At 45.4% G+C, this 12,568-nt stretch overlaps 1 protein-coding gene across 1 annotated transcript in view; it reads right to left on the reverse strand.

Moving 5' to 3' along the window:
• Positions 1 to 12,568, reverse strand: part of kcnq3 (potassium voltage-gated channel, KQT-like subfamily, member 3) — a 471,023-nt gene that overhangs the window by 118,543 nt on the left and 339,912 nt on the right. The window contains exon 8 of the mRNA XM_038809241.1: positions 2,621 to 2,715. Coding sequence (XP_038665169.1) covers positions 2,621 to 2,715 — 95 coding nt within the window. The remainder of the gene's footprint in view (positions 1 to 2,620; positions 2,716 to 12,568) is intronic.

The raw sequence follows: 12,568 nt of genomic DNA on the forward strand, positions 1-12,568 counted from the left end.
ATTGCTCCATCTTTCTCTAATCTCTGCGTTTATGGGTGGGGTTCCAACCCCCCGCACAGCGTGTTTTCCAGCAGAGGAGGTGGCTTGATATTGACCGCCAGCAGGATCTTCCAGTCCCTCCGACATCTATGGCATTTTGCTTGGCTTTCCCATCCTGCCGCGGGGGGCCGCCTTCAGTGGAACTGGAATATCCCACTGGAATGGAGAGTGGGAAAATCCCACCCAATGTATTTTACTGGTTTAGCTCACTGGGCTAAATCGCTGGCTTTTAAAGCAGACCAAGCAGGCCAGCAGCACGGTTCGATTCCCGTACCAGCCTCCCCGGACAGGCGCCGGAATGTGGCGACGAGGGGCTTTTCACAGTAACTTCATTGAAGCCTACTCGTGACAATAAGCAATTTTCATTCATTTCATTTACCATTTTACAGGTGTTATCAGGGACCCGATACACAACAAACACAACAGTTTTTAATCCTTTTCTGTTTCTTAATTCTATCAATGGAAAGGAAAATCTAGAGATTGAAAAAGGATTGTCAATAGTGGAACACTACCTCCCACATGGAACAGTTACTCATTTTCATTTGAAACAAATTTTGCTGTCATCAAAACAAAAGGAGCAGAGCTTTGGACATTTGTATCTTGCTGATCATCAATGTTGGTGCTTAATGGACTGGATTTGACAGCCACTCCACCCCCCGCCCCCACTGGGTGTGCCTTCGACAGAAGAAGGGGCACATTAAATATGACAAGTGGGTAGCCCACTGCCTCCCTGGCCATCTCCAAGCTCTCTCCCATAATACAGTAAGTGGACTGCCAAAATCAGCAGCCCGCCCGCCATTTTTAGAATGGTAATTAATAGCCAATTGAGCTTGTTAACAAGTCCTTTGGTGGGACAGGGGTGTCTTGTGTGTATCCGGGGCACATGCCAGGAATCGAACCCGGGGATGCCTTCCCCTTAAGGGAACTGGTGAGGGGGAGCTCACCGATCCTGTAAGATGTAAATTGGGTGCAGGGGGTATCCGGAGGCCACAATGGAGTGGATGGGGGCGGGGGTCAAAAGAACGGGGCACCATTCCGATCCACAAATACTCTTCCTGCACGGGCGAACTGAGTTCGTCAGTGCAGGAAATGAGGTAAGTGCGGCCTCCGAGCGGTGTTCCTGGCCAAGGCCAAAACAAAAGGCCAAGTCAGCACTGAGAATAACCCCACTAAACACAGCCAGAACTGGACTCTGTTTCTGTCCCGTTAAATCACAGCCTATGTCTTGATAATTTGACACAGAGATTGACTTTCCCTCACATCAGAGCTCACCAGGGAGAACTAGAACAAAACCATCTGAATGTTAGCGCGGTTTTAAGTTTCATATTTTTCTGAGGTAACATTTAGTGAGATGTTTACTTTCCATATTCTCCTAATCTTTATAGGTAAAATTCAAGTTAAAATGTGGGAGTTGCTTGGCACAGATGTTGAGAAAAAGCAGCTGGTCTAGAATTTCCACAGGGGTTCTCCTAATCATCTGGTGTAACATAACATTAACAGCCACTTGTCCCATTTCCCAAGGGTTTCTGCCAATGTTAGGACCAGCAAGTCTGAACAACCAAAAGGACATTTTGCACTGTTATGCCTGGAAAGCAATTGCTGCCTAAGTGGTCCTAAATATGTTTTTAAAAGATGTTGTTTTAGTGGAAATTGATTCCCCAATGACGTTATTAAACTTATTTTTTTAATAAGTTTAGAGAACCCAAATCATTTTTTCCAATTAAGGGGCAATTTAGCGTGGCCAATCCACCTAGCTTGCACATTTTTAGGTTGTGGGGGCGAAACCCACGCAAACACGGGGAGAATGTGCAAACTCCACACGGAGAGTGACCCAGAGCCAGGATCGAACCTGGGACCTCGGCGCCGTGAGGCAGCAGGGCTAACCCACTGCGCCACCGTGCTGCCCACTTATAAAACAAAACCCACAAGTTTTAATTACTTGCCAAAAATAATCTCAAATTGGGAAAAAAATATCAGATTACATTATTATGGCTTAATAATGTGGAATACAGTAGATCTTAATACAGGTAGCCTTATTGGCTGGGTGTTGGATCCAACTCTACTCAAAGAATATAACACGTTTTGCACTTATATCTAAATAATTTTAAAACATGGGGTTTATTCTTACCTTTTGGAAGAGTAATTTGAAAAAGGACATTAGTATTACATAAAACAAACTATAATGTTTCACAGCTTGCTCTATTTTGTCATTTAAAAAAATATTGTGAGAATTTGTTTGTAGCTTTGTAAACTTAAAATTAATCAGTGTTATAATTGATAACATCCATTACAAGTGAGACAGGCATGAAAGTGTAACTCAAACAAAACAATGATAAAAATGTGGACAATCAGTGACCCAAGTACCTACTTTTTCAGGTATTCAAGGCCTTCAAAACTGGCTTCCATGTTGCTAGGCAAACTGAATTCTCATCAGGAGCATAATAACGCCATGCACACTAAATTTTTAAGATAAATTATCAATGTTGGATGGGAATGAAAGTGAAAAAATCATAATAGCAAATAAAAACAATGAATCGTGCGCTTTTGTTTGTACAGTTGAACTGAGAAGTGGCATACATGCCTGAAGAAAGGAATTGTTATGACAGTTTCGTAATATCTCCACGTGGCAATAAGATCGCTTCTGTTGAGGTTCGTGGTGTAAAACCTCCATGCCGCCTGCATCAAAACAAAACATGGAAAAGGAGATTTTACAAAATATGATCTCAATCAAAACCTGTTTTCTACACAAGAGGTGATCTCATTGAAGCATATCGGATTGAAGATCATGAGATCATGATCTCATTGAAGCATATCGGATTGAAGATCATGAGATCATGATCTCATTGAAGCATATCGGATTCTTAAACATATCGGATTCTTAAGGAGCTTAACAGGGTAAAAGTTGAGAGGATGTTTCCCTTCATGGGAGAGCCGAGGACCAGAGGCTATAGTCTCAGAATAAAGGAGTGCCAATTTAAGAGTGAGATGAGGAGGAATTTCTTTTCTCAGAGGGTTCTGAGTCTTTGGAACTTCTTGCATAAGAAAGCTGTGGAGGCCGAGTTCTTGTGTATATTTAAGGCTGAGATAGCTAGGTTCTTGATCAGTACGGGAAGCAAGGGTTACTGGGAAAGGGCAGGAAAATAGATGTGAGAAATGTCAGATCAGCCATGCCCTATTGAATGGCAAGGCAGGCTCAAGGGGCTGAATGACCTACTTTTCTTCCTTTTTCTTATGGTCTTACAAGTTCTCCCTCATAGACTTCAATGTAATGTGCCTTTAACCTTACCAATTGATCTCTCATGAGGATTCAACAGGAGTCTGGGATGCTCAGAGGCCGAGAAACCTCCGTTGCACCACGAGTTTGGAGGGTAGAGATATTGGCATTAAGTTCACTGGTCAACTTGTGATTTCTTTTTGTTAATTTTTCATATTATGGCATAATAACTTTCACATTTAGAAGTATCCTGATGACTGCATGAGTGAGGAGCTATCACAACAGCTATGAACCAGAGAAATATTTTCCCGGCATATAATAGGAAATGCGTTTTTAGCCGAGGTGACGGGCGAGAATTGACATTGGGAAGAAAGATTTTGTGGAATATGATTGGTGGATAACGAAATAATATGACCAAAAAAAGAAAATGCTGACAGTTAACCAATGAAAAAGGAGGAAGTCATATACAGAATCAGTGCTTCCAACTCAGATGGCATTTTTGTAATTTTCTAACAGGATTTCATGAAGAGAGCGACAAACATTTCAGTTTACCATAGAGGATTCAGTAGGTTTCCCCTTTTACTTTTACTCCAGTTGGCTCAGGAGGAACTGGTCACACTGTAACACTGTCTATCCGTTGGGAGAATAAATTGCTCTCAGCTCTGGTTTACTCTCAGTTACTCCACCAATGGGTGTTGTGTTAAACAGCTATTCCAACGCTTTCCATGTCCCACAGTTGGAGCATGAGGGACACAGCTGGTGGCTCCAGCAGTTGGATGTAAATACTCAAACTTTAGTGTCATCCCTGATGTTTAGCTCATCAAAAATATCACATCAAACGTATGTTTGTTGGATCCGAAAGCACTGGAACGGACCTGTTCAACTCTGTGTGTGTGTGTGCGCGCGGCGCATATGTATATGTATGCGTACGGTGTATATGTGCGTATATATATATTTGTGAGTGCGGTGTATGTGTATATGTGTGTGGTTGTGTGTGCAGTGTATGTGTATATTTGTGTGTGCAGTGTATGTGTATTTTTTTTATTTGTTCATGGGATATGGGCATTGTGGGATATGGGCATTGTGGGATATGGGCATTGCGGGATATGGGCATTGCAGGATATGGGCATTGCGGGATATGGGCATTGCGGGATATGGGCAGTGCAGGCTGTGCCAGCATTTATTGCCCATCCTTAATTGCCCTGAGGGGCAGTTAAGAGTCAACCGCATTGCTGTGGGTCTGGAGTCACATGTAGGCCAGACCATCTAAGGATGGCAGATTTCCTTACCTGAAGGACATGAGTGAACCAGGTGGGTTTTTACAACATTCAACAATGACTTCATAATCATCATTAGACTTTTTTAAAATCCAGATTTTTATTGAATTCAAATTTCACTATCTGCAGTGATGGGATTTGAACCTGGGTCTCCAGGTTATTCTGTGTCTCTGGTTTAATAGTCCAGTGACAATACCGCCTCCCCCAATATCCCCAGTGTATATGTGTGTGTCCTTGTGTGTGCGGTGTATGCGTTTTTGTGTGTTTGTATGTGCGGTGTATGTGTGTGTGTATAAGTGTGTGTGTGGATATGTGTGTGTATGTTGTTTGTGCATGTTGTGTATCTATGCACTGCTTTGCCTATACATATCTTTATATTTGCATCTGGTGACTGTCTGGAGTTTGCACTTTCTCCTCGTGTCTGCGGGGTTTCCTTCGGGTGCTACGGTTTCCTCCCACAGTTCAAAGATGTGCAGGTTAGGTTGATGGGCCATGCTAACTTGCCCTTAGTGTCCAAAAGGTTAGGTGGGGTTACTGGGTTACGTGGCTAGGATGGAAGCATGGGCTTGAGTAGGGTGCTGTTTTACTGGATCGGTGCAGACTCGATGGGCTGAGTGGTCTTCTTCTGCACTGTAAATTCAATGTGTGTGTACATGGCCAATAACTGGAGCATGGATGAAATTAAGTCAAATCTTATATACCACTTGTTAGAAACTTTTAAATTGCAGTGAAGTTCAATGCATTTTCAGGAATATTAAATACTAAAGGACAAGAATGATTGTGGGATCTTATATTTTCATAACTTTTCATGTTGGTGAAATTGTTAGGCAAAGTGAGAGTGTTAGTTTAGAATCAGTGTGTCACTATTCTTATACCATCACTGAAGTGTTGGCAAGCAGATCAATACCTCCACCAGCAGGATATTAATGGTACTACAAAATAAAAATAAAACATTGCAAATGCAGAAATTAAAAACACATTAGACTGGATTTTACAGGAGCGGCTGGCGTCTTGGTGCACCCCAAGAGTTGCCCCGCAGGCATAACATGTTGCTCGTGGGCTAAACAGGCCAAGGGTGGAACATGTGCCCCTCAGAGGTTCCTCCAATGGAGAATGCTGTACGCCAGTTTTTTCCTGCCTTTACAAAAATCATCCTGCCCACTTCCACCCACCTCCCATGTCACCCATGTTATGGTGTAGGCAGCATTAAAAAAAAGTAAATGTCGCCACAGTCCCAGATGACCATAGGCTGCTTTGCCCTTGGGGGGGGGGTGGAGAGATGACCACCAGTCATCTCTCCACCCCCCCCCCCCCCCCCCCCCCCCCCCAGACCCTGCCCCAAACTCAAGGTGACATAATGTAATAATCTTTATTCTCACAAGTAGGCTGACATTAACACTGCAATAAAGTTACTGTGAAAATCCCCTAGTCGCCACATTCCGGCACCTGTTCAGACACACAGAGGGCGAATTCAGAATTCTCAGCTGGTACAGGAATTGAACCCGCGCTCCTGGCCTTGATCTGCATTACAAACCAGCTGTCTAGCCCACTGAGCTAAGCCAGCCATAAAAAACACTGGTTAGGCCACAGTAGGAATATTGGGCGAGATTCTCCCAAAACGGGAGAAATCGTAAAGGTGGCGTAAAACCCGGGCGGGTTTTACGGCAGCGCGCCCCTTCCCGACCGGGGACCGATTCTGGTCCCCGGTCGGGGCTAGCAGCCCGACGCCGTAGGCTCCGGCAAGACGGGCTTAACGAAAATCGTTAAGCCCGCTTGCCGGAGTTAGCGCCGGCTGACGCGTCATATGACGTCAGCCGCGCATGCGCAGTTTGGAAGACTCCAACCCGCGCATGCGCGGGTGACGTCATCGCGTTTTTGCGCGAAACCCGCGCATGCGCGGGCCGGGTTGCCCCTCAGCCGCCCCGCGAATGGATACTGCGGGGCGGCGGAAGGACAAGTAGTGCGCGGGCATCGGGCCCGCTGCCCGCGATCGGTGCCCACCGATCGCGGGCCCATGGCACCCTTGGCACAGCCGTGGTACGGCCGTGCCAATCGGTGCCATGGTTATTAATAGCGAGTTTGTGACGCCGTTTTTACGAACGGCAAGACCAGGTGTGTTTGCCGTTCGTAAAAACGGCGGAAAGGGCTGGGACTTCGGCCCATCTAACAGCTGAGAATCGCTGCCGGCCGTAAAAAAAACGGCGGCAGCGATTCGGGTCGGGACTTCGGCGGGGTGGGGGGGAGAATAGCGGGAGGGCGGCAAAAATGTCGGGAAGGCCCTCCCGCTATTCTCCCACCTGTCGTGGGGGGCGGAGAATTTCACCCATTGTGTGCAATTCTGGTCACCACAGAATGGAAGTGATTGTACTAGGAAGCAGGGGAGTTTCACCAGGATGTTGCCTGGGCTGGAGTGTTTCTGCTATCGAGAGAGACTGGACAGGCTAGTGCAGAGAGACTGAGGCGGAACATGACTGAGATGTACAAAATTATGAGGGTCATAGCTAGGGTAGAGAGGAAGAAACCTTTGGCCTCAGTAGAGGGGTGAAAAACCAGGAAGCATGAATTTAAGATCAGGGACAGGAGATTTAGAGGGGATTTGAGGAAAAACGTTGTTCACCCAAACGGTGGTGGGATCTGGAACTCACTGACTGAAACAATGGCAGAGGAAGAACCCTCACAACAGGGTTATATATATTCATATATAAGAAATATTAATATTATCACTTGAAATGCTGTAGCATACAAGGGCTGGAAAATGGCTTTCGAGTAGATAGTTGCTTTTGGCTGCCTGGCCACAATGGACCTTGTAACGCTCTATAAATTTCTGACACCAGTTGAGAGGCAGAAAGTTCCAGCCCATTAAGACAGGCGTTAATGAGAAAGACGGCAATATTTTGATGAAGGATACAACCCATAACGTGTCAGAATAGTGTGAACGACAGTGTGGAGCAGAGAGAGGGAATGTGGCAGAATAGTGTGAAGGACAGTGTGGAGCAGAGAGAGGGAATTTGTCAGGATAGTCTGAAGGACAGTGTGGAGCGGAGAGAGGGAATGTGTCAGGATAGTCTGAAGGACAATGTGGAGCAGAGAGAGGGAATGTGTCAGGATGTTGTGAAGGACAATGTGGAGCAGAGAGAGGGAATGTGTCAGGATGTTGTGAAGGACAGTGTGGAGCGGAGAGAGGGAATGTGTCAGGATGTTGTGAAGGACAGTGTGGAGCGGAGAGAGGGAATGTGTCAGGATGGTGTGAAGGACAGTGTGGAGCAGAGAGAGGGAATGTGTCAGGATGGTGTGAAGGACAGTGTGGAGCAGAGAGAGGGAATGTGTCAGGATGGTGTGAAGGACAGTGTGGAGCAGAGAGAGGGAATGTGTCAGAATGTTGTGAAGGACAGTGTGGAGCGGAGAGTGGGAATGTGTCAGGATGTTGTGAAGGACAGTGTGGAGCGGAGAGTGGGAATGTGTCAGGATGTTGTGAAGGACAGTGTGGAGCAGAGAGAGGGAATGTGTCAGGATGGTGTGAAGGACAGTGTGGAGCAGAGAGAGGGAATGTGTCAGAATGTTGTGAAGGACAGTGTGGAGCGGAGAGTGGGAATGTGTCAGGATGTTGTGAAGGACAGTGTGGAGCGGAGAGTGGGAATGTGTCAGGATGTTGTGAAGGACAGTGTGGAGTGGAGTGGGAATGTGTCAGGATGTTGTGAAGGACAGCGTGGAGGAGGAAGTGGGAATGTGTCAGGATGGTGTGAAGGACAGTGTGGAGCGGAGAGAGGGAATGTGTCAGGATGTTGTGAAGGACAGTGTGGAGCAGAGAGAGGGAATGTGTCAGGATGTTGTGAAGGACAGTGTGGAGCAGAGAGAGGGAATGTGTCAGGATGGTGTTAAGGACAGTGTGGAGCAGAGAGAGGGAATGTGTCAGGATGTTGTGAAGGACAGTGTGGAGTGGAGAGAGGGAAAGTGTCAGGATGTTGTGAAGGACAGTGTGAAGCGGAGAGAGGGAATGTGTCAGGATGTTGTGAAGGACAGTGTGGAGTAGAGAGAGGGAATGTGTCAGGATTGTGTGAAGGACAGTGTGGAGCGGAGAGAGGGAATGTGTCAGGATTGTGTGAAGGACAGTGTGGAGCAGAGAGAGGGAATGTGTCAGGATGGTGTGAAGGACAGTGTGGAGTAGAGAGAGGGAATGTGTCGGGATTGTGTGAAGGACAGTGTGGAGCGGAGAGAGGGAATGTGTCAGGATTGTGTGAAGGACAATGTGGAGCAGAGAGAGGGAATGTGTCAGGATGTTGTGAAGGACAGTGTGGAGCGGAGAGAGGGAATGTGTCAGGATGTTATGAAGGACAGTGTGGAGCGGAGAGTGTGGGAATGTGTCAGGATGGTGTGAAGGACAGTGTGGAGCAGAGAGTGGGAATGTGTCAGGATGATGTGAAGGACAGTGTGGAGCGGAGAGAGGGAATGTGTCAGGATGTTGTGAAGGACAGTGTGGAGCGGAGAGAGGGAATGTGTCAGATGTTGTGACGACAGTGAGATGCAGGCAATTGCCATGTGATCCTGATCTGGGACATCCGGAGTGATGCGGTGTGCGGTTGTGAGTTCCGAGCACCTCACCAGCACATCACCAGTTTTATTGCCCTGGAACTCAGAGGTTCTGGGCCAACGTTTCAGTTATAAATGAAAAGTGCATATTAGATGGTCCTCGGACTGTACCTATTTGGTTTGAGTTGAGGACCAGAGGCAGACATGTTACATTGTTGGGAGTTTTCCGTATCACGCACAGTGTGAAGAAAGCAGATGAACAAATTATTCAGTAAGTTTCAAAGGTTTGCAACAGAAATAAAGAAGTAACAGTGGGATGTATTAACAATAGACAGAGAAAGCATCATGCTCAGGGCTGGAAAAGAGAGGAATGTGTTGAATGAGCAACTTTCACAATGAACAAAGGAAAAAAATCAGCTTTGAAACTGGTTCTGGGAAATGAAGTGGGGTAAGCGGAGTGTGTTACAGTAAATGTCCACCTAGGTAACAGTGACCACGACATGATTTGGTGTCAGCATAAGAACATAAGAACTAGGAGCAGGAGTAGGCCATCTGGCCCTTCGAGGTCTGCTCCGCCATTCAATGAGATCATGGCTGATCTTTTGTGGACTCAGCTCCACTTTCCCATCCAAACACCATAACCCTTTATTCCTTTATTCTTCAAAAAAGTATCTATCTTTATCTTGAAAACATTTAATGAAAGAGCCTCAACTGCTTCACTGGGCAGGGAATTCCATAGATTCACAACCCTTTGGGTGAAGAAGTTCCTCCTAAACTCAGTCCTAAATCTATTTCCCCTTATTTTAAGGCTAAGCCTGCTAGTTCTGCTTTCACCCGCCAGTGGAAACAACCTGCCCGCATCTATCCTATCTATTCTCTTCATAATTTTATATGTTTCTATAAGATCCCCCCCGCATCCTTCTAAATTCCAATGAGTACAATCCCACTCTACTCAACCTCTCCTCGTGATCCAACCCCTCAACTCTGGGATTAACCTAGTGAATCTCCTCTGCACACACTCCAGTGCCAGTACGTCCTTTCTCAGGATGTGGAGATGCCGGCGTTGGACTGGGGTGAGCACAGTAAGAAGTCTTACAACACCAGGTTAAAGTCCAACAGGTTTGATTCAAACATGAGCTTTCGGAGCGCAGCTCCTTCCTCAGGTGAATGGCGAGGTCTTTAACCTGGTGTTGTAAGACTTCTTACTGTCCTTTCTCAGGGAAGCAGACCAAAACTGAACACAATATTCCAAGTGTGGTCTAACTAACACCTTATACAGTTGCAGCATAACCTCCCTAGTCTAAAGAAAAACATTTTTTACCTTCTTAATCACCCGTTGCACCTGTAAACCAAGTTTTTGCGACTCATGCACTAGCACACCCAGATCTCTCTGCACAACAGCATGTTTTAATATTTTATCATTTAAATAATAATTCCTTTTGCTGTTATTCCTACGAAAATGGATAACCTGACATTTGTCAACATTGTATTCCAGCTGCCAAACCCTAGCCCATTCACTTAACCTATCCAAATCCCTCTGCAGACTTCCAGTATCCTCTGCACTTTTTGCTTTACCACTCATCTTAGTGTCATCTGCAAACTTGGACACATTGCCCTTGGTCCCCAACTCCAAATCATCAATGTAAATTGTGAACAATTGTCAGCCCAACACGGATCCCCGAGGGACACCATTAGCTACTGATTGCCAACCAGAGAAACACCCATTAATCCCCACTCTTTGCTTTATATGAATTAACCAATCCAAGTACAGAAACTCTTGTTATTCGCAACCTCTTCATTCGCAAATTGATTTACCCACACTAAGCTGTTTGTATACAATTGCTCATCCCCAGTATTAGTCGGTGCAACATCGAGGGCCGAAGGGCCTGTACTGCGCTGTATCGTTCTATGTTCTATGTTCTAGTCCTGAAATATCTTCAGAAATTAGAGAAATCTCCAATAAGCTTCATTTGAAAATGCCTGCTTATCATCTTCAAGGGATTACAAATGAGAGAAAGCACTTTAAAGTAAAGGTTTGGCTGTCTGTGGTTGAATTTGAAAACACAGTATTGATTGGGAAGAGGGGTATGTGTAGGGGGACGCGGGGAGCACTCAGCTGGTGAGTTGCTTCATAGATTAATGCTTTGTAGGTTTCAATTTGTTGAAACGGAAATATAGATTTGTTTGGGCAAAAGAGTTAAAAATGTATCGAACTTCTTTTTGAAGTGTCAAGAAGCTTAAAGGCAAGCTGCTAAATGCCATGCTGGCAGTGCAGAATAATGATATACTTGGTGAAGCTCGGACACTAACTGCATGTTGTGGTCGTAGAGATTTCATTCATGGTGACTGCATTCAAGGACATGCTTCTTTTTACATTTAGGTTGTGAGTTTGAGGGCTGTCATTGATCAGGAGAGATAGGTAAAGAGCTGGAGAGGTTTTCACACCTGGAAGAGCAAAACTCAGATGCACGGTAATTTTACGATGGCTGGGAGCTATCCAATTCATTCCCGTTGTAAAGAATGTTCGCAATTCACAAGTTCGCCCTTTGCCTGAATGTTCAGGAACTTAACGACAGGACTTTACTGTAACTGATGAAAGTAATTAATCAAAGGTAAAAATCCCAACTGGAGAAGAAGTAATTATAAAAAGTTTAAGAAGAGCCTGAGCAGAGCAAAATTGGAAAATTGATTACAGCATAAAATAGTAATGGAAAAATGAAGGACATCCAGAGAAGTGACAGTTGAGGTGCAAACTAAGCATATTTCAAAGCAAATGTGCCCTCAATGATAAAGGAAATAATAGTTCAATTTAAACAGACATACAAGGCTTATAAACAGCAAGATTATGAAAAGTACAGAGTTGAGTTGAAAACTCTAATGCAGCATGCAAGAGAGATTCCAAAACAAAGTTTAGCGAGCAACATTAAATTGAACCCTAAACGAGGTGATGCACTATCAATTGACCACAGATGCGAAGTTGTAGTCCGAACTGAAGGCTTTAATAGACAAGATGTTTCCCCAGCAGCTCAGATACAGAAAGGAGGCTGTGGGGAACACACGGGCTCTTATACCCCGCCTTACAGGGTGGAGCTACCTTACAGCTGTAGCCAATGGGTGACTAGTGTTACATACCATTGGGCCAATGAGCAGCGAGCCTTCTCCACCAATGGTGTCTTGGCATTGCTAGTTACTGTAATACCTCTAGTCATACTACCACATTCAACCCCTGTTGAAAAAGAATCCGGCGGAAGGGGGAGGGGGGGGCATGGTGACTTGGGGGCCCGACCAGAACAGGTGGTCCGCACGGGCTGAATAGCATACTGGTAGTATGACTTTTGAGGTACTGCGGTACGAAATGCGTCTGCCCACTGGCCCATAACTATTTACAAAACATAACACAGTTTCACAATGACACAATTGGCCGTGTAACATGGCACATTAAAAAGTCTATATACAGTTCATAGTGAAACAATCAGACGGCCGGGGGCCTTGGTCGTCCTTTGCGATCGAC

This window comes from Scyliorhinus canicula, chromosome 10 (genome assembly GCF_902713615.1).
Source record: "Scyliorhinus canicula chromosome 10, sScyCan1.1, whole genome shotgun sequence".
Lineage (NCBI taxonomy): Eukaryota > Metazoa > Chordata > Chondrichthyes > Carcharhiniformes > Scyliorhinidae > Scyliorhinus > Scyliorhinus canicula.